This window comes from Acomys minous, assembly GCF_964271855.1.
Source record: "Acomys minous genome assembly, chromosome: 13".
Taxonomy (NCBI): Eukaryota; Metazoa; Chordata; class Mammalia; order Rodentia; family Muridae; genus Acomys; species Acomys minous.
This window is the reverse complement of record NC_140495.1, coordinates 17,738,650-17,761,033: the sequence shown is the minus strand read 5'-3', so window position 1 is coordinate 17,761,033 and position 22,384 is coordinate 17,738,650. Positions and strand designations below refer to the sequence as shown.

Below are 22,384 nucleotides of genomic sequence, written 5' to 3'. Positions count from 1 at the left end.
AATGGAATTGTGCAGAGATCAGCACACCTTAAAGTGTATGCCTCCCAAAACCAGGACCAGCCCGGGCACTCTAAGTTCTTAAGCCCTTCCCAACAGAGCTACACAACCAGAAACCTTGGAGGAGGAAGGAGCCTTCCTCACAGTTCTGACACCCAATAAGGCATGAAGACAACAGGCCTGTCAAACAGTTCAGGCCTCATACAAAATGATCCTTCCCAGGAAACCTTGCGTCACATCGAACCTGCAGCAAGCTTAGATGGATCTGAGTTATGTCACAGCAGCCACGACCTTTTAACCCCGCAGAGCAGGAGCTATCCCAACCTTTTCCTTATGGCTATACAACCAGTGTCTTCAGCTCCCACGAGACAGAATACTGTCCAGACTGGATGCCTACCCAGATCTCCAGTATGTGCTCAAGCATTTAGAGGCCTGTGTCAGACCCGTGGTGGGACAGGGTCTACTGGCATGATTCCAGCATCTGCACTTCAGAAATGCGAGTCTTCTGCTCAGCCAGGGTACAGACCACCATGCACGCTAGCTTCTTGAGGACTCAGTAGATGGTGACCAATAGTACTGCTTTGTTTTGTGTTTGTTTTCCTTTTAAAAATGTTTTGTGAGTTCTGTGCCCCTCCTCCAATACTGGACATGGTACATGAAGGTCTCAGTCACTCACCTCTGAGGCAAGACCATGCTTTCTTACTTGTCTGTCCATACAGAAGATGAGCAAAGGCTGTATAGCCTATTCTGGTTTTGTAGGCATTCCTGCTCTTCTCATAATGCATACACATTACTCTCGGCATGGGAAAGGTGGAGTCCTAAAAACACTGTGTGTATACCCAGAGCTATTCACAAGACACAGGCACTGAGAATTTCCACAAAAATGGTTTCCGTGGATGAAACTTCACTCTATGACAAAGACAGGATCTACCCGGGAGTAGGCGATTCACTGTCAAATTATGCCCCTAACTTTGTTCAGAAATATTTTCACTTCTGTTCAAATATTCAGAATTTCCCAGAACTGTCACCAGGAAGAAGAGAGGCACCGTGCTCAACGTAAGCTTTATACTCGATTAGCGTCAAGGTCACAGCTTTCCCTGGGCATGAGTTAAGCAGAAGGAACTCACTAACACGGGCCGTCTCTGCATGGCTGAGGCATGGATTCTGGAGGACTGATTCAAACATGCTCTCTTCTTCAAAGACCCAGGTTCCCTCAAGTCAATGCCCGAAGGTGACCCTATCTCATGGCATCCCCACACAAGCCTGAGATGCCCTCTGGAGACCCGGGCTGAGAGCAAAGCTTGGCTCTGGCTGGTCAGTTAGTTTGGCTGATTCACTGTTTTCCCCCTCTTAGTCTCCAGACCCCACTACCACGTCTTTCTGCTGTTATCCTTTAGATCACTCTAGCAGCGACTCCTGGCTCTGCTTTCTCCTCCATTTTATGTGCCTGACTGAGTGGAAAATCAGCTTGTTAAGACTTTGAAAAACACACGTCACAGTGCCAAGAACTCCCCAAGGAGGGAAGGGCCTTGGAGGTTGAAGCACAGGCTTGGGGACACTTCTTTGAGGACTTGCAAGTTTTTCATCTTTAACACAATGAGAGATAGAGACATTTCTCCAAAGAATACTACAAACCGCCAACAGATATATGACAAGGTACTGAACATCATCAATCACTCTTAAAGCCACGATAAGCTACATCATTATATTTACTGTGGTGGTGGTGGTCAAAAAACACAAAAGAAAACAAGTGCTGTGTGGATACAGAGAAAAGAAACACACTCTGCAGGTGGGAATGTGAATTAGTGCAGCCATTATGAAAAACAATGAGAGATTGCTCAGAAAACTAAAAACAGAACTAGTCTGTAATCCAGCAATCCCACCAATAAGCACAAAAGAAGAGGAAAATGAGATCAAACAGACATCTGTATCCCCATGTTGATTGCAATAGTATTCCTAATAGCCAAGAAATGGCATTGACCTGAGTATCCATCGCCTGGTGAGTAAAGAAATGGTTCATATACACAATGAACTACTACCCAGGCTTAAAGCAATGAAGCCCTGTCTTTACAGCATTGTGACTAGAACTGGAAGACATCTGATAAGTCTAAGTCCCACACAGAAAGATAAACACCACAGAATTTCATGCAAATAAGGGACCTACACATTTATCTCATAGAAGCAGAGAAGGGAGTGAAAAAGATAAGAGAGCCATATAGCACAGATGGACTAGGACAATCTAGTAATGGCGATGAAAAGTAGAATAAATAAGTTCTATTGCATGGTATGATAACTGTACATCATTGACAATGAACTGTATGTGTAGCATTTTAATGTCTTCCCCACAAAGAAACAATAATATTTGAGGAAAGAGATATGCTTATCCTGATTTGAGCATTATACAGTCATACATCTACTGAAATGTCACAAGGTATTCCATGGAAACACATCATTTTATGGATCAAAAGATCCTTGGGGATTTAAAAAAAAATGTTTTGGCAGCTTAATGAAAATATAAACTGAAATTATGAACTATAATATTCTTTTAGAACATAATTACAACCATTAGACCAGATTGTCTATAATTATGAAAGAAAATATTCCCCAAAATAGGTTTCTAAATTTCATGATGCATAATGTCGTAATGAAAGAAGCAGCTTGCTCAATCACTACTTAATGTAACAGTTTAATCTTAATATTACTGCAACGACTAAAAAAAGAATGTCAGATATCTGTGCCCACAGAATACTCTCCAAACATGCACTAATCAAGTGAAATGCCTGCAGTTTTTATTTTTATCTAACAGCTAGTCGGGAGAGCAATAAAAATTTAAAGGAATGTGGTATTTACATTTACAGTGTAATTACAGTTCCCAGTACACACAAAATGTCAATGAGGGTGTGGTGCCCCCAAGTGGCAAAATGATGAACTGCGGAACTCTGTTGGAAGGGTCAGAAGTTATGGTCTATTTTGTCAAGTTGATTGTATCTGGAAGAGTATATTACATAACCCTGCCACTCATAGGATCTAGTAATATGTGTCTTCCATCCAATTTCAGTCCAGGGGCTATTCGACCTAATTCTGTTAACACTTAGCATTAGGGAGACCTGCTCTGATCCACTGACGAGACAGCAGTCATAACATTATAAAAACCTTCTTGGCAAGCATTCACCTTTGTCTAGCTATAACATCACTTCCTTCTGTCTGTGGTACAGCACACAGAGTAGAGGTTAACGAGCTTGGCCTTACCTAAGGTAGATAATGAGAGGTGCCAATGAGGTAACTTTCTCATAAACCAAAGGATCAAGGGTCAACAGTATGGGGGGGGGGGTCATTCTAAAAACCACCACACACAGAAATTATGAACTAGAGTGTTCTGTTTCAGAAAGTAATTACATCTAGTAGTAATCGGAAATTTAGCATTCACTCTGTGTGGCTAGAAGACCACCCATAGGATTGAAGGGGGAAAGACCTTTTCAGAAGGACCAAGTGGCACCTAACCTTCATTATCAGCCTGACAGGCTTTCAATTGACCTAGGAGCATGGGCATGCCTGTGAAGGAATTTCTAGAGATGTTTAACTGAGAAGGGAAGGCGCACACCAATGTCTTAGGAGCTGGGACCCTGGATTGAACAGAGAGTTAATGTGAGAGCTGGGGACCATGTCCATGATGCTCAGCTTCCTGACTGTGAACACAATGTGACCAGCCGCTTCCCACTCCCACTGCATCCCCTCAAACTCTGGGCCAGAATCAGCCTTCCCTTCTTAAGTTGCTTTGTAGGAATGTTTCCATAGCATTAAGAAAACCAACAAATACAGAGTGCAGCGAGTGCTCCGGGGACCCAGAAAAACTGGCTGTCACCCTGCCTCATGCTGGAATTGACTGAAAACAATGAGCTCTGGATAACTACAACTTGTTCAAGTCTTGTACACTGAGACAATTTCAAAAGTTGACCCATAAGTAAACCACTGCTAACACCTTGCCTTGCTGATTTCCAACCACACTTGAAAATCCAAGGAGAAAAAGAGGAAAAACTTACAGGAGCCAGACATTGCTGAAGAAAACAGACACTGGGACAGAAACTTGACATTCCAGGGCAAAGAGATTCTTAAGTGCATTATCCTTTCCTTTGTTTTGTATCCTTCCCATGTTTCAGGTGTGTGTGTGTGTGTGTGTGTGTGTGTGAGAGAGAGAGAGAGAGGGAGAGAGAGAGGGAGAGAGACAGACAGACAGACAGACAGACAGACAGACAGACGAGACCAGCGTTCAACCTTAGGTGTCATTGCTCTTTGGTTCCTATTCATGTTGTTTTTGAGACGGGTCTCTCACTGAACCAGGAATCTGTCACCTTTGCTTGGCTGGCAGCCAGCTACACCAGGGACCCACCTGTCTCCCAACCACTCCCCAGCGTGGAGCTTATCAGCACGCACTCATGCTTGGCTTGTTTCTGTGGGCTCCAGGACTCGGCTCTTCATGACTTTACCCACTGATCCACCATCCCTGCCTAACTTGAGTTCCAAGTGACGTTTAGCTGCAACAAACAGAAGACAGACTAAACTAAAATGGCCGCCTAGCAGTACGAGGGGAGCAATCCAATGGTGCTAGGAATTTTCCCCTACTGTGAGGGCTTACTGTGCTTGACCAAAATTAAAGGTGACAAGGGTACCATCGATGTAAACTAGTTTCGAATGAGAAGACCCATTTGTTCTAAATGTCTAGCTTCTGACTTCCTATTCTAAATACCTCTTCCAGAGAAGCCACAGCAAAACGCCACCCTGCCCTCGGTGTACCCATTTATCTGGCATATGAATTACTGTTTACTTGTCTTTTGGAGCATTTCTTTGGAGCATGAAGAATTGAGCTTTTCCCACTGAGGAAGTGCCAACCAAAGCCAGTGGGAATATGCTGCCATTAAGATTGTGCTGTGCATTAAAAAAATCACTTTTACGCAATCTATCCAGTTCAAACTCCCTGGGTCATTTGAATACTTTATTTGGATCTGAAACATGTATTGTCGTCTTTCCTAATCTTATCTGGAGCTGCAAGCGTGGCTCAGTTTTAGAGCAAAAACCCCAGGACTTCAAGTGAAATGGGAGTGGGAAACCTAAAGAAAAATCAGTGAAGGAACTTCTGATGTTTCTAAGCTTCTTGATTAATGTAAGGTGCAGAGCGGACATGACGCCACGTGCTCCACCAACCTGTGGCTACGCACAGCTGTGAGCATCTCTTACTTACAGTTCCTCTTCCTGTTTGGCTCTCTTGTCTGACACCAGATAGACAGTTCCAAAACTTCCGCTGCCAAGTTTCTGTCGAAGAGCATATCTTCCTGCAATCAAGGTAGCTGGGTGTGTGGAGATGGCTGTAGATCCGCGCACACACTTAGCAGTCTCTTGGAATTTCAGCATTGCTCCAAACAAGATAAAACTGGCTTGTTCATTCACAGGAATAAGTCAGGCCTCTCAGCGGATGATTGAAAAGTCAAGCAGGAAGTGTTGATTGATGCCAGAAATACGGAAACTCCACAGATCATGTCTAAACTACCTACAAAATTCCCACCAAAAAAAAAAAAAAAAGGTATAAGCTTTTGGCGATGATACCTGCACTGTACCCTGTGTGTGTGTGTGTGTGTGTGTGTGTGTGTGTGTGTGTGTGAAAAATACAGCAAAGTCCAGCAGGCACTTTCTCATACAAAGAGAGCATTCCTTATACATACACCTTTATCATAACAATTTACAGCCAATTTTTTTTGCTGACTTCTGAAATGTGTACTTATTTTATAATTCATATGGTGTTAACTTAAAAAAAATAATCCAAATACAGGATCCGTGCACATATTACACCAGCTTCCCTCTTATGTGCACTTTGACTTACAAGTGCAGTACATTGGGACTAAACCGTAAGTTAGCCTTTTTTGCTTTGGTTTGCATCTTGTGCGTGTAGACTTTAATCAGCGTTGTGGTATTTGTTTATTAGCCTAGCTATGTGAAGGGATATAGATTCAGGGTGGATCCTCCACCTCATTCTAAGCAAACTCTGAGTCCATTTCTATTCTGCACACTAGGTACAGAGTGATCTCCTTGGATTAGAAGGCAGGCAACTCAAACCCTATGCTGCTTTTTAAAACTGGCTGAATACAAATGCATGAGAGACACAAGGGTAACTCCTCGGGGAGCTATGAAACGTGTGGTAGTCAGGAACGGCAGAACCGCTTTATGGCTGGATGGTCCACAAAACACACTTTTATTCCACCAACGTGTTAAATGTTTTACTGAAAACTTTGCTTTTGTTTAAGATCTATATGAAAATATGGCTTTACACTGAATACTATGTATACCTTGGCATTAGGTTTCATATTCAACAATTCCAAAACAACAAGAAAAAAGATATCGTTCTAATGACAGCCTGTGGCCTTGACATTTACCACAAAACTACCCGGGCAATCAAACATGAAAATTAGCAAGATAGAAACATAAAACTCATTTGTAAAATTGTCTTTTTTTAAATAATGTACTAATCTGGTATTTCATCCAGTCCCAGTGCGAGTAATACCCCTCCTCAAGGTAATGTTAGCAAAATCTGCAGCATCTAACGAATAGGCCTCTCTAAAAGGTACCTTCTGTTTGCTTCTTTGACTGGCATAAAAGTGACGGTTTCTAAATAAACTAGGCTGTTGGAGGGGGCAGTGTATGGCGTCACCACAGCCTTTTTGGACCTCTAATAATTCTCCTTAATGTGGGGAGGTGATTAAAGTCCACATTCAGTGAAGGACAGAACTCAAGATGGAGTGTCCGAAGCTTCGATTTGTAATGGTGACATAAACCCGGCAGTGTGTAAGCAGCCCCTCCGGGCTAATCTCACAAACTCGGCTCTGTCACCCTCTCATCCCTGTTGGTAACCATAGAATGTAAGTACACTGCAGCCTGGATCTGATCCTAGGGCGGCAAATGAACATAGATGCTGGGAACGTGTTATCTTTGTAGCCCTGGGGCGTGGCTAACAGCTGACGTACGACATACAGTGGGTGTATCAGAGCAAGGAAGGGTCCAGCCAATCAACTGTGGCCCAAAGACCAACAAAGGAAAGATAGCAGAATAGGAAGTTGGAGAAAGCAGAGATGCCCACTTTGTGCTAACCTTTCGTGGGGGACCAACCCATCCCGCTGGGGCAGGCAAAGGGAAAGCCACGTGTTTACCGCGGGTGGGAACTGAGTGGTTTACATCCATGACACTAGGAAGCCATTCTTACTGGGGGTTCTGCTAAATCCGACCTGAGAGGTAAAACAACTAACTTCCTTGTCTCTTCAGCAATAAAACTTAAATTTTCAGGTGAATGTATATCGAGGGGCTGAGCGCTTATTCTACCGAGGGGTGATGGGTTGTGGGGCCTGGCTGCCGGAGGTCCGCCTTCATTACCTTTCCGGGTCCCCGGCTGGCGGTACCCAACCCTGCCTCCTCAGCCTGGAACTCCCTGGCTGGGCTAGCGTAGTTGTTTAACATCGTCGCCACGGAGACGGCGCGGGGGCTTCTGGGAAGCCGGGGTTTGGCGCCCAAGCCGGCGGAAACACCCGGGACCCTGTGACGCGCGGTGAAGAGAGGGGGACAAGGCGGTCGCGGCGAAATGAGCTTCCCTGAGGACGCGGCCGCGACTGTGAGACCAATGCCTGAACCTGCTACACTAAGTTATCGCCACCAAGACCGAGAGCACTTCCGTCCCCGGGCAGCGCCTTCAGCTTCCCGAAGCCAGGCTTCCCAGTGACGTCATTCCCTGGTACTTCCTGTTTCCGGTCGAAGTCTTCAACTCACCTGCATGTTTTCACTGGGTTCCTAACGACTGCTGGTGAAGGGAGTAGGTCACCGCCGAGGAAGCAGCAGGTGGGTCGAGAGGGCCGGGGTGGCTTGGGACAGTAAGATCTGTGTCTGAGGAATTAGATCCTACCTTTTGCGCACCTTTGCCCTGACCAGCTTGCATTTGTTGAGCTACTCCTTACAAGGTCAGATCATTAGCTTGCAATGAGTTTGCAGAAGCCCTAAGACAGACCCGGGGGGAAAAATGCCCATTTAGAATTAAAAGCGCCGAGCTGTTGACCCAGATGAATCTGAGGTGAGGTAAAAAATCAAGCGCAAAAAAGTAAGCAGATGCAAAAAAAAAAAAAATCAAGATGATGAATGTTTAGGTAGTATCCCCCAAAAAATAAAAATGCAAAAATTCCAAGATTGACAAAACAAAGACAAGGCTGGTGATCACACCATACCAAGGTATACTTGAAGCCTGAGGCGGGAAGGAAAACCAGTAATGCCAACCAATCCTATGAGTTATTAGCCAGATAGGACAGAAGCAGGAGGACATAAAGAATCGTAAATGGGGTTGAAATTGGATAGCTGAGGTCCCAGAAGTGTAAAGCTGTAGGTTTTTCCTTCCCTCAAACTGCTGTCTAACATCCCCCACACTCAGGGCCTTAAAAAGGGTCTACTTATCCATAGGAAGGAAACACTGGACCCTTATGTGTCCTACACTGTGATTTATGACATTGATGAGGGGTGTCGTTTTTATAGCTTAGGATTTTATGCCTTGACACTCAGTCTTGTAAAATGGAAACAGAACTTCAGTAGCAAAATCCACAGGATTTCTGTGTTGGTGGGAACCATAGTATCCTGTGAGGCCAGGAGTAGTGTCCATCATTAACCAAAGATCAAACCCCATGAAATTTGTAGAGGAATGGTAACTCGGAATATGGCTGTTCTGGGAAGAGATCACATCCAAAGATCTTCAAGATCTATGTGATCAGGTTGGAATATAAACACACCTTTAATTTAGGAGACAGAGGCAAACAGATCTGAGTTCCAAGCCAGCCTGGTATAGAGAAAATATCAGGCAAAGAAAAGCTTAGGTCCAGGCGTGGTGGTACATGCTTTTAATCCCAAACTAAGGTAAAGCCTTTTTTTTTGTAGAAGGGAAGCACCATGTTTGAAAGTGATGTCTAATTGAGTGGCAGAAAAGATGATGAATCAGAGAAATATTTGACAGAATAGGATATGCCCAACTCTCAGGAGAAGAGAGATGAAAGGGAAGCTACTTAAGAGACAGTTTTCCAGAGAGAGGAGGAATTTTCACCAGGACAGTAATGGAGAGATGGGTTGCAGAGAGAAAGAACTCAGGTTAAGACAGAACATGCCAGGAAATGACAAGAAGCTGTAAGATTAGAGGAGATTGCTGAGTTAGTTTGAGGCAAAGCAGAGCCAGATTAAATAAGTCAACTGGGAGAAGAGTTTGAGCCAGAACAGCTGAGTTGAACGAGCCAGCCCAGAGCTCGGAAAGAACTAGTAAGAGTGAGCTTATTCAGCAGTAAGTCTCAGAAGCTGAAAACATTCTAGGCCTAGGTTAGATTGTACAGAGTGTAAAAGCTTCCAGAACTAGACCTAGGTTAGCAGAAGAAAGCAGTAAACCTCTAAGACAACAACTGAAACAGGCAAATAAAAGATAATTTTTACAGAAATTACTGAGTTTTTGCCTTGTATCACACAAGGAAAAATGGTCAGCTAGGTTGTTGACAGACGCAATATAGTCTGTTTAAAGAGCATGTGTTGTTTCCTATTGAAACAATGATTTGGTACCCTATAAGCACTGTATTAGGATTCTCTAGAGAAACAGAACAGATAGCAGAACTCTGTCTGTACGTACACACACACACACACACACACACACACACACACACACACACACGATAACATTAGTGGTCCAACTATTCCAGCAATGGCTGTCTCCCTACAAAAAGTTTAAGAATCTCCTCTGGTCTTCGGTATCCACCAGACTCAGGAAGAAGTAGGCTCTAATGCCATGAAGGGATGAACTTTCCAGAGAGTTAGAGCAAAGAACAAGAGCTTCCTTTATCCATGTCCTGCCATTAGGGCCTTCCACCTCTAATGAGCCAATCAAGAAGAAATCCGTCACTGGTATACCCAGAAGCTTGGGTCTTGGTTGATTCCAGATGTGGTCAAATTGACCACCAAGAATAGCGATTAGAAGGGCCGTCATCAGTTGAACTTGGTTTTTATTGCTTCAGCAGGGAGTTCTGTCAGTCATCATGGGTATCCGGGGACTAATGAGTTTTGTGGAAGACTATAGTAATGAATTCTTCACTGATTTGAAATTGCGGAACACAAAAATTATCATTGACGGCTATTCTCTTTTCCACCGGCTCTGCTTCAATTCAAACTTGGAGCTCAGGTATGGTGGGGACTACGATTCGTTTGCAGATGTTGTGCAGAAATTCTTTGAATCACTGTTTGCTTGTCATATTTGTCCATACGTGGTGTTAGATGGAGGATGTGACATTTCAGATAAAAAGCTGACAACTCTGAAGGATCGGGCCAGGGAGAGGATCCAAGCAGCCCATTCCCTTTCTGTTGGTGGGGGTGGGAATGTGTGTCCCTTACTCACCCGAGAAGTGTTCATTCAGGTTTTGGTCAGGCTTAAGGTATGTTTTGTGCAGAGCTTCTCCGAAGCGGACCGGGACATTATGACACTTGCCAATCACTGGAACTGCCCCGTGCTATCATCGGACAGTGACTTTTGCATTTTTGACCTGAAAAGTGGGTTCTGCCCTCTGAATAGCTTTCAGTGGCAAAATCTGAACACTGTTAAGGATACACAAGATTACTACATCCCCGCCAGATGCTTTTCCCTCAGCGCATTCTGCCATTACTTCAACAACATGAACAAAGCTCTGTTACCTCTCTTTGCGGTGCTGTGTGGAAATGACCATGTTAATCTGCCCATCATGGAGACATTTGTAAATAAAGTGCGTCCTCCCTTTACTTCTAAGGGGAGGAGATATCACCGAGTTCTGGGACTTCTGAACTGGTTGTCTGATTTTGATGACGCCACGGAAGCACTAGATAACGTTCTGAAGTATCTCCCCAAAAAGGATCGCGAAAATGTTAAGGAACTTGTCTGCTGTTCCATGGAGGAGTACCAGCAGTCTCGGGCAAAGCTGCATGACTTCTTCCGCTGTGGTACCTATGTCTGTACAGACGCTCTGAATCTGGGTTTACCAGAGTGGGTCCGAGCAGCTTTAGCCAAAGGCCAGCTACCACCCTTCATCAGTGATGCTTTGGTGCTGCGAAGGACCTTTCTTCACACACAGGTAGAAAATATGCAGCGGCCGAACGCCCACAGGGTATCTCAGCCCATCCGCCAGATCATCTATGGTCTTCTTCTGAATGCCTCATCACACCCAGAAGACACATCCCAGAAAGCACTGCCTTCTCAGCTTCTGCCTTTCAATGAAGTGGAAAGGATTAATACAAATATCAAGATATCAATTGTTTATGCAGAACAGCTGCTCGAGGATCATTCTGACTTGAGCAGATTGAATGAGGTGAGTTTGTAAAAATAAAATGCTTAGAAGTTTCTTTATAGACTATAAGTTGCCTTCATAGGTACTGTCTCTCTTAAAATAGCACACTGGTTGCCCTCTTGCCCTCCTGTTGTTTGTGGAAGCTAGAACTCCAGTATACTAGGTAACCTCTTAGCTAAGGTCAGTACTAACTCAAACCTAGCACATAGTGCTAAACATGCTACTTCCAGTGTTCTTCAGTAACCTGGCTCCTGTGCACTTTGTTCTATATTAATCTGAACTAGAATAGGAGTATATAGCTTTTAAAAAAACAAAAAAAAAAGGAAAAATTCTGAACTGTAAAAGAGGTGTGCGCATAGGCACTTGATATGAGAATAACAGCATCTTAGATTGTCTCAGAGTTCAGCTAAGATTAGGGCTGATGAATCATCTAAAGGTTTTGTTTTTAATTACTGTGGACCTCTGTTTAGACTTTGGGGTTGTGGCATCATGGTGACTTGCTTAAATCGACCCCTAAAAGCACGACTTAGCTTACCTTGGTGTTGCTTAAGTCAAAGAAGAAAATAATGTTCTCATGGATCCCAGTGTTGCTTTTGTTTTTAATAATATGTAAATCTATTAAGAATAGCAGCCAGGCACAGTGGTACACATCTGTAATCCCAGAGGCAGGCAGATCTCTGAGTTCTAGGCTAGCCTGGTCTATAAAGGACAGCCACGGCTACACAGAGAAACCGTGCCTCAGACAAACACTCCAAAACAATGGGTATTGCAACTGATTTTATAATTTACATTTAATTTGTATGTTTAATTGTGTTATCATGATAAACAGTTTCAGATCCCAAGTGTTGAGATTAAAAGTGTGCACCACCATGCCTGACTGGGTTGTTGTTAGCTCCAACTAAATGTTTACTCTCAGACTCATAGGGTCATTGGTGCCAGCTTTCTCAGGGATGAATAAATCACAAATGACTTTCTGCTAGGCAGTTTTCAGTTGTGCCGTTTCATATAGTGCCATGTCTACTATGGTGCACACCACTTGTAACACAAGGACATATTTCTATTACACATAGGTGGAATTGCTGGGCCCAGTGAGACACTGTGTTCAGCCCTTCCTGAACTGACCCCCTGAGAGTGGACCCCCTAACATCCCCACCAGCAGTAAGACAGTGCTTCTTCCTGTACTCTTGTCAGTGCTTGGTGTTTAGCCCAGGAAGCATTCTGGCTGATCTGTGGGCCGTCATCTTAGCCGTTTGGGTAGGCAATGTACATGTCTCTGATGACTTGCCTGTGTTCATTAGTCATTATTTTGCCTATTTTCCTGGGATTTTTACCTACTGATCATTTGTCAATTAACACTGTGGCCAGGGCCTCCTGTTCTGATTTTCACTGTAGTGTATTTTTATTAAACAGTTTTAGTGTAGCCATTTTCATTTAAATTTATATTACTTATGGCTTCCTTTCTCTGATCTGCTTAGGAAGGTATTAGCTACTCCCAAGATCATGAAAACAATTACCTTTTTTTTTTTTACATTAAATCTACAGTCTGTCCAGAAGGAGCAGGATCCACGTGAAATAGGGATCGAGACTCTTTCCCCCCTAATAGTCCAATGCAATCGATGAGATGTATAGCATGCTGATTGTTTCCTGATGAGTGATAACTAAGAGGAAATTTTCATATACTTTGTACCCCAGTGTATCATTTGGCTTGCCTTTGGCATGAGTTAATGAGTTCTGTATTTAGCTCAATGTTTTTAAGCTCTAATTAGCCCTTAATTCTAAGTGACGCCAGGTGCAAATACACTTCCAGACACGAATGCAGGTTCAAGTGCAGAAGCCTTGGGATCATTCCTGCCTTTAACATGATGTAGGAATAATACTTCAGCTATGTGACAGCTCATGATAGAGACTTCACGTACTGGCTCATTTAATTCCCACCCAAACCAAATGGGGTCGTCACAAATGGGATAGTCGCAAGTGGGGTAGTCCCACGTGGGCCTGGGAGCAGAGCAGATGGGACTGTAAGCAGAGTAGTTTCCTCTTTAAGGCACTAAGGGCTGATGAATTCAAGAAAACGTCTTGTGCACCTCCAACATGGAAGGCTCATGTTACAGATGATCAGACTAGAGAAACCCTCAGAAACTTGCCCAAAGCCACAGTTATTGAGGGCAGAATCTATGGTATCAAATCCTAGAACACTTTGTTCATCTAAGTCGTAACTGGAAGTTGAAATGTGTTTTCCTTAAGGCGTGAGTCCTACGTCTACTAGGGGTTGTTGCTATCCTATGAAACACTAACTATAAGACTTATGACAATATTAAATTACTGAAACTGTGTTTCGAGTCACTGTACTATTTAAAGACCTCAGACATGAATGACATAGCTATCTTGTCAGTTAGGATGCAGTTTGGTTTGGGTTAACATCTCTTTTCATCTGTTTCTTCATCAGTCACTTTACTAACCACCTGTTAAATGCTAAGAATGTAATCCACTGTCTAATCCTTTGGCAGGGAGGGAATTTCTCTGACTGCGTAGAAACACAAGGAGTACAACTCTTTACTTAAATGTTTATGAAAATATGGCCTAAAGGTACTTTATGATTCATTTGAGTTCACCTGAGATTCATTTGCGTAAAATTCAACAAGCAGCTCACAGCTCCCATAGTTGTTTACTTCTCAGCTTGAAGTAACTGCTCATCTAATTGTAAGGGGAAGTGGGTGCACGGTGTGCATAAGAACAGTATAGGAAGTCACGGAGACGGTTCTGCCTACCTCGAATATATTTCTAACCCTGAAGCAGCCACATGCAACAGAGGGATTTGTAACTTATTTTGTGGAGGTGACAGTTTGTGCATCTGAGAAAAAGTGGTACCTCATCGACACTAGCAAGTGGGGGCATGGTTCGTGGAGAACTTTGTAAAGTATGTGGGCTCTAGTTAAAATGCAAGTTCTTAGTCTCCCCTCAAAATACTGAATCAAGATTAGGGGGTACAATCTCAGGACTGAATTTCTAACACTTCCTGAGGAGTGTGTGTACTGAATGTACGCACTACCCTACAGAGAGAGGAGGCAGAGACACAAGAAAAGCTGTTTAGGGGGCATAGAGGGTACATTCCTTCAAAGAACCAAACATCATTTATTAACTTCCACAGCTGAACTAAATCTCATCATGCTACTGAAAATACCCTAATTTGCAGACTATTTGACGTTTTCAGCTCCCCCTGGCTAGGCGGCAGACGCTTCTGTTAGAAGCCCTGAAGGTCACGCAGATGGTCCTGGAGCCCATCCCTTCTTTTCTGAAGTTGCCCATTGCTGTGACTTGTTACTGGCTGCAGTCCACAGAGGCCAAGGCAAAGCTCCATCATCTGCAGGCCTTACTGCTGGGGATGCTGAGGGGGCCCTTGCATGCCATCATCAACAGCCCTGGTAGGTTCTAGAAATCCAGGAATGCTTTGCCAAGTTGTATATAAACTACACCCTCATGAATCTACACAAACAAAAACCAACCTCTATTACAAGAGAACTTAGAACAAGGTGCCAAAATGTCCTTCACCGGTAAATACTGATAGTTCCATGTGCCGGGAGCTTGGCTGGCTTCAGGTACAGAGCTGGGATGTGCGTCACCAACTGTGCTCTGTGTCATTCTGCTGCCCCATCACTAACGCAGCAGCAGAAGCAGCAGCAGCAGCAGCAGCAGCAGCACAAGAAACCTATGTGCACTTTCCCAGAGAAGAAATGTCTCAATATTTCCAGCCATAAGCATTCTTGCTCATATTGGTTTCTACCTTTATTTAAAGCTATTAAGTTCCTATTAATATGTAAGTAATAGAAAGAAAAGATTAAAATTTGTCTCTACTAGAGAAATAACCTGGGCAACTTTTGTGCATTTAAATATTGGGTAAAGGAAGCATTGGAATATTTTAGTTTTTAAATGCAACTTTCTCCTTAAAAGACTATGAATACCATAAAACTGTCACTCTATAACAGGTCTAACAGGGTATCTGTTAGCCACAGCTACGTGCGGCTATTTAAAGTTAAGTTTACACAGAAACCTGAGCCTTTTGCAGCAGCCACATTTCAAGCACTTGCCACCCTAGTGTGGACATGTGATACTGTGTACAGACACAAAGCATTCTCATCATGGCAAGGCTTCTGTAGATAGTCCTACCTGGTGTATTCTATGAGTTTAAGAATGCAACAGCATGGACTCAAAACATTCCAAATATTCAGGCTCGTCCGATAGTAGCCATCAAAGGGACCACTGGCATATGACAACCAACAGAAAACGCATCAGGCCCGTGGCTTTCACAACAGTTTGAAGCTGTTTACAGAAATCCCCATAGCATGAGCCCATTAAGGTTTTGTGTGAGTCCTATAGAAGGGGCATGTCTATTTGTTCTCTTTTAGGGAATGTGGACCCCGCACCCTGGCAGGCTCAGTGCCTTGCTTCCCGCTAACTGTGAAAGGTGGGCCTCCTTTTTATTCCTTTAAGTTGGTCCCAGTTGTTATTTTATGCACCTCTGCTCAAACAAACCCGCAGAAGCTGCATCTCCTCAGGTCGTTCTTCTTGCCCCTTCTCTTATGGAAAGAAACAATGCATTTGTCAAATTATTCATACTTTTCATTTTCCTCCTGTAAAACAGGCAAAATGTGCTTTGAACCTATGAGCTGTCTTTAAACCAGTGTGCTACCCCATGGGGCTTTGGTGGAAGGAATAAGCAGTAAAGACAGTGAAGAGAATGTTGTTTAATGTCATATTTTCATAGACACAAATCCTAGAGAATTTCCTTCGGACGTATTTAAGGCCAGATACCATACCGCAGGAGAGATTTTATTTCAAGGAAAATCACTAGTTTGGGGTTGAATAATGTAATCAAGAAAAGGGACCTTCCATGTAAATAAGGCATTTATGAAACCAGAAGAGAAAAGTAACTAGTTTTCAAACTATTAGTCTTTGTGGGCTTTGTGGTATGTAGGGAAACGGCAAACTGATGCAGTGTTTTTATAAATGCTGCCTTTGGGTTGTTTATCTAGGTAAGGAAGATCCACCAGTAGGTGGTGCCAAGACGTTGTATGAAGAATTACAACGGGTGGAGGAGCCCATGCGGCCACGCACAAGACTGGATTTAGACACGGCTCACGTCTTCTGTCAGTGGCAATCCTGTCTCCAGATGGGGTTGTATCTCAACCAGCTGCTGTCCACTCCTCTTCCAGAGCCAGACCTAACTCAGTAAGCACCATGAGAAACTTTAGTTCAGATGAGTGCACATAGAGTTTAAAGAGTTAAACAAGCCACTTTGAAAACATATTACTGGCAATCTCAGAATACTATCATAATTGAAGCTTCTGCAACTGGAAAATATTTCCAGTTTCCATTGTACCTAATTTTCAAAGTCAGTTAGTAGGGTGTAACGAATTACCTCAACTCTTTTGGGTGTTTGAATTATCACTTCATAGGAACTTTTCACTGCTCTACCCCAGGCACATCTTGTTACTGCAGTAACACACACACACATATATATATATATATATATATATATATATACCATTCATATATATGAACGAAGAAGGGTGCTGAGCCTGTATAGCAGAGTTTTTAACTCTGGAGTTTAAGCTGGGTGGGATAGGTGTGGGCCTGAGGAGAAGTGATAGAAATGTTGGGCTTAAGCACCCAAGCATCCTGGTAATTGTCCACCCAGGAAGTATTAGAAAGAAACTAAGATTCGAGAAGGCAATGGCTAGAAAATGGAATTTGAGGTTATATACATGCTTCATCTGTATGCCATGCATACTCTTCAAGGACAGGTTTGCTTATTGGTACTAGGGAAGCACTCTACCAACTGAGCTATAACCCCGGCCCTGCTTTCACTGTTATCTCTGGACCTCATATCTGAGCTAACACAAAAACCCTCCACCAAGACTAATAAACTGGCCTTTGCTTTGTTTTTTAATTTGATTAATTTGGGTCTCCCCACTGCCACCAAAGAAAGGTTTGTTTTATTTGGGCTCATAGTTTGAGGATACAGTCCATCGTGGTGGGGAAGGACAGCACACAGGAGACTGAGGCAGCTGGTCACATTGTATTCACAGTCAGGAAGCAGAAAGAGATGGCTATTTGTGTTTAGCCTCTCTCTTTTTTATTAAATCCGTGACCCCAGTCCATGGGAATGGAGATGCCTACAGTTAGAGTGACTCTTCTATCCTCACTTACACCTTCGTGGAAAAGCTCATGGATACATCTAGAGGTGTTCTATGGTGATTCTAAATCCCATTAAGTTGACAATTAAGATTAACTATCACACACAGTATCGTTAAACTGAGACCGATAAAAGTTAAGCAAGTTTCCTGAATCGAAAATCTACTTGATTGCAGCCTAATGATTCTAATCCACATCCATCTAAGACTCACACGTGTCCTTTATAACCTCCTTCTGATTGATGTAAAAAATGTTGGGTCTTACAAAATAAACTGTGTTTCTTGTTCTTCAGTTTTGTTCTTCTTCTGTTTTTTAACTTCTTTAGTCATGTGAGGCAGAGATAACCACAGTGCCAGATGCAACACCAATCTTTTTGTATCTCCTGCTTGCTTGCGTTAACAGGCTCCTCTCTGGGTACCACATACCACAGTTCTCTCCACAAGAATAACAGTACCACTCATGGTTTTTTCTGATATACTTTCTATAAGATGATAATTGCATCTCAGCATAAAGACTTCTCAAATATTGATTTCATACTCATTAAAATAGGGCTGTACACTGATGGCCAAAGTACACCAGCTGGATCAGCTCTGGTCATGAGTCATTAAGTTAGGGGTTCTAGTTAATCTCATTTTGTATTTGTGTAGTGGGGTTCTTATTCCAAATGAATGACCATACAAATGATGCCATTACAATTTTCTGATATTGTAATAATAAACTGTCTTTTTGGTTTACCAAGACCATTTTATGAAATTCTTTTTAACTACTAAGTTCTAGCAAGTAATGTTAATGGTTACAAAGGAACAGCAAGCTGAGTGTTCAGATACTTCTGTTGAGAATGTTCATCTTTGCTGCCCCAGTGCACTGAACTGATGCTTTCAAACTATGTTGTCTCCCACTGAACAGGTTGTACAGTGGAAGCCTGGTACATGGACTCTGCCAGCGACTGCTAGCATCCACTTCTGCAGAAAGCCTCCTGAGCCTGTGTCCTGAGGCAAAGCAACTTTATGAACATCTGTTCCATGCCACAGGGTCATATGCCCCAGCTGAATTATTTTTACCAAAGGCTAAATCAAAGTCAAAAAAAAGGAGGCAGAAGAAAAAGGTTGCCAGCCTAGGAACCACTTCAGACACCAGGCCCTGCTATGACAGAAGCAATCGGTTTGGGCTATTAATGGTTGAAAGCTTGGAGGAGCACGTGGAGAACTCGGAGCTTAAATAAACTGTCTGTAGTACATGAGATTTGCAGTTACAACTTAAATTTTTTTTCCTTTTTTCCCCCTTGAAACTAGTTTTTCTTTAGGACTAACCTATTATGGGATAAAGCTTACAAGAGATCATCTGAATTCTAAGATTTTGTACTGTGCTTTTAATACAGCCTCATTTAAGAAACGTCTGCATCATTTGTTTACTTGTATGTGTGTTGGGGATGTGAGAGCCATGGTACTTGTATAGAAATCAGAGCAACTTGTAAGGGTTGGCTCTGATTCCACCATGTGGGCTCCAGGGAACAAACTTGGTTTAGAAGCAAGTACCTTTACCTTCTGAGCCATCTCACTGGCCTAGAAACACATATTTATTAAGCATGCTTTCACTCTTCATGGCTCTTTTCATAAAATAGTAATATTTTACAACCTTTCAATTGAAATAGCATAGCCAACTATATAGTCATAAGACTAGTAATCCTACATAATAATTTCCCAGGAATCAGGAGGCTGAGGCAGGAAAATTGAAGATTTGAGGCAACCTTGGACAATATTCTCAGATTCGTTTTAAGAATCCAAAATATTTGAGGCGCTATTCTAAAACTAGTAATACTAAAAGGTTTGTAAAGATGCTGGCTAGTTCCAAAGCTCAGGCAGACAAGAATAAGCAAGTGGGAGGAGTACATTGTGGCAAGTCTCAAACCTTACACAGCTGAGGTTCCTCCTGCTCTGTCATCCAACCGTATAGTCCATCAGTAGTAATCTTAATGACAGCTGTAAGCTGCCGATGTGAGCCAGCCAATCTCTAGTCCTTAACAGTTGACAATTCTCTACACTAGGTAGACAAACACACTCAGAAACTGAAGTGGGCATCAGCCAGCAAATATATCTTCACATGCCTTCAAATGTTTCCAAAAATAATGGAATGCTATTTGTTCCTCAAATATTCCACCCTAAACTCTAGCTCCCATTGCAATATTTAGGAGACAACTGTGCTCCTTAGTGGGGCAGTTTTGGTATCTCCAGACTGTGTTTACTAAAAGGATCAAGAACAGAACAGTTCTGTGCATCCATGTTTGAGGAGAAACACCCTTTGCCCACAAATGGTAGGTCTAAAGTGTTCCCTTCTCTGCTTCTTGGATATAATGTACAAATTGTGTCAGCCTAAGTGGCCCATTCCCTGGCTTCTCAACACCACTTTTCAAAACCACTGCCAACCTTGTATATAGTGTGCATTCTCCCCCCCCCCCCCCCCCCGTGTGTGAGTGTGCCCCTGCCCCCCACCTCTCTCATTCTGGCAAATAACTGGCCTAATAGGCACCAAGATGGAAAGTATGGGTTACAAAGTTTAATGAAATTCGTGTGAATAATATCAGTTGGCTTCTTCTTTCACTAAGATGAAGGTTGTCACCTGTAGTCTCAGCACTCAGAAGGAAGGTTAACACAGGAAGGTTGTGAGCCAGCTTGAACTATACAGTGAATTTGGTTAGCCTGGGCTACACAGGGATATTTTCTCTAATTAATTAAGTTAAATAAAGTTCCTCCTGAACACCATTCTTTTGGCTTTTGATATCAGATGGGCAAGTCCCTTGAAATCAACCCTTACAGTAAAGGAAATAGCATCAGTAATGTCCATGTTCTCTCATTCCTTCTGAGAACCAAAACCTTCACCTACGCAGGTGTATAAGTGTGTATCAGAGGAGACGCCACAGGCACTCCACAGAGTAGCTAGCAAGCTTCTAGTAGACAGTAATGACATAACCTGACTCCTAAGAGCCATATTTGCTTAAGCTGCTTGGGGAAAAGCACACGAAGAAAAGAATAAGAATATTTTATCAAGTCTGCCAAGTAAAGAGACCAGGCTTGACTGCTGTGTACTGAGACACAAGTCACCAAGAGGCAACACTGAATCGGCGTTAGATTAACTAAATAGAACTTTTGGCCTGGCCCTTCTTTTCTACTCTATTCTGTTTTCTTTTGTTTGATTGGCCTTTTAAGATTAAAAAAAAAAAAATCAGATACAGGTGGCAATGAGAAAAACCTCATATAAGCAGGATGTGGCGTGTTCCACACTCCCAAAATCTAGTCATCTGTGTTTTTAGCCAACTTGTGTTCTTTCAGATTCAGTTCTAGCAAATGAAATCTCACCTGAAGCTTTGGACACATCAGTCTTCAATTAGCAGTACAAATAACAAAAAGAGTTCTGGACAGCTAAGATGAGTAAATCTTGGAGTAAAACTAGAGAAAAAAAATCATTTACTGTACTAGAAACATGCTCTGTATTTAGTGGTAGTAAAATTATATTTGATATGTATTTTGTGCAAGTTTTTTCAGTCACTAAGACCTTGAAAGTTTATTCATCTGTAAATATAATCTCTGGTCTTTTCCAGGCCAGTTAGTCATGAAAAAAAGGACTCAAGTGGGCCTTAGTATTTCAACTTGAATTTCTAATTTAAATTAATTATAATTTTAGGAGACAAAGACCTTTATTACCTAAATGCCTTACCTTTCCCTCCTTTGTGCATAAAACAGTCAATGACTACATCTCAGTTGTTCTACCTGTGAAATGAATTGCTACACTCCAAATAACTGTACAAAGTCAAAATAATGTGCCTACAAGCGTTTAGTACCTATACAAATAAGCCATGGCTGGCAGTAAAATGTGATCAGTAGCCACTACTGTTACATCTGGACATGCAGAGGAAGAACAAAGCACGGCACAAAAGGTGGTTGTAAAGCAGCAGACAAGGGCCCTTGAGACAAGGGTCGTCAGAGCTAAGGGCAGGATCCGCCAAGGCAGCCAAGATCAGATACGGCTAGCAGGCCAAGAGTGAGAATGCTATAGGAAGTTAAGAGTTGTCATGTTGGGGGCTGGAGATGGCTCAGTGGTTAAGAGCACTGCCTGCAAAGGACCCAGGTTCAACTCCCAGCACCCACATGGCAACTCACAACTGTCTGTAACTCCAAGATCTGACACCCTCACACCAATGCACATAAATTAAAATTAAATAAAAAATATTTTTTAAAAAAAGTCATGTTGAAGTCGTAATAGAAATAATGCTGAAAGATGTAATGTAGATTATCTACTTTAGTAGATGCATTTGCTTTGAAAAGGTGTGGGTACTAGATTGATGATACAGCTCAGCTGAAAGCCCAGGGATCAGTTCAATTTCCAGAGCCCCGCCTGCTTTTCCCCCCCTTAAAGCTGGTATCCTTGTAATCCTTCTTGCTTGGCCTCAAAAGGTAGACATTGCGAAGGAGGTAAAATCTAGGGACAGGAACATCCCCAAACCTACATTTGTAATGACTACAGGCCTTCTAGCACCCAGACTTACACATTTCCAAGAAACAAATCCAGCCGGGGGAGATGGCTCAGTGGGAAAAGTACTTGGCGCACATGTGTGAAGACCTAAGTTTGGCATTGGTCTGGAAAGCCCCCCCCCCAACAAATTAGCTGTAGTTGTAAATGTTAGGCAATTTCTTTTAATCCTCTGTATGGCATCACTCACATGGAGCTGTGCCACCTCGGTAACAGGAATTCTGTCAGTTTCCATGTTTCTTCTGTTCCCCACTAAGCTCTCCGTGGACAATCTACTGTTCAACTGCTAAGACCCACTGCCCTTTGACTAGAAC

General features: G+C 42.7%; 2 protein-coding genes across 11 annotated transcripts in view; one reads left to right on the top strand and one right to left on the bottom strand.

Moving 5' to 3' along the window:
• Positions 1-7,545, bottom strand: part of NEK11 (NIMA related kinase 11) — a 205,745-nt gene extending 198,200 nt beyond the window's left edge. The window contains exons 1-2 of the mRNA XM_084754389.1: positions 7,411-7,545; positions 5,234-5,539 (exon numbers count right to left, since the gene is read on the bottom strand). Of these exons, the coding sequence (XP_084610515.1) occupies positions 5,234-5,403 (170 nt within the window). The 5' untranslated portion in view covers positions 5,404-5,539; positions 7,411-7,545. The remainder of the gene's footprint in view (positions 1-5,233; positions 5,540-7,410) is intronic.
• A 195-nt stretch (positions 7,546-7,740) lies between these two features.
• ASTE1 (asteroid homolog 1) lies at positions 7,741-18,938 on the top strand. 10 transcript variants are annotated; one of them, XM_084754385.1, is made up of 5 exons: positions 7,741-7,869; positions 10,059-10,222; positions 15,758-15,816; positions 16,385-16,580; positions 18,453-18,938. In XM_084754385.1, the coding sequence occupies exons 2-5, from the start codon at positions 10,080-10,082 to the stop codon at positions 18,766-18,768; spliced, it is 714 nt and encodes a 237-aa protein (XP_084610511.1). In that variant the 5' UTR covers positions 7,741-7,869; positions 10,059-10,079; the 3' UTR covers positions 18,769-18,938. The 10 variants fall into 10 exon arrangements, with proteins under 10 accessions (XP_084610511.1, XP_084610504.1, XP_084610506.1 ...); XM_084754378.1 differs by lacking the exon at positions 15,758-15,816 and adding an exon at positions 14,566-14,776 and having other exon boundaries at positions 10,059-11,375; XM_084754380.1 differs by lacking the exon at positions 15,758-15,816 and adding an exon at positions 14,566-14,776 and having other exon boundaries at positions 7,747-7,869; positions 10,062-11,375.
• Positions 18,939-22,384: the final 3,446 nt, after the last annotated feature.

What these genes read in the sequence shown, in the direction of transcription:
- ASTE1 (XM_084754378.1), top strand. Translation starts at nt 10,080, where the DNA reads ATGGGTATCCGGGGACTAATGAGTTTTGTGGAAGACTATAGTAATGAA. An exon ending in TGCCATCATCAACAGCCCTG is followed by an intron (nt 14,777 to 16,384) that starts GTAGGTTCTAGA and finishes TTGTTTATCTAG; the next exon opens with GTAAGGAAGATCCACCAGTA. An exon ending in CCAGAGCCAGACCTAACTCA is followed by an intron (nt 16,581 to 18,452) that starts GTAAGCACCATG and finishes CCCACTGAACAG; the next exon opens with GTTGTACAGTGGAAGCCTGG.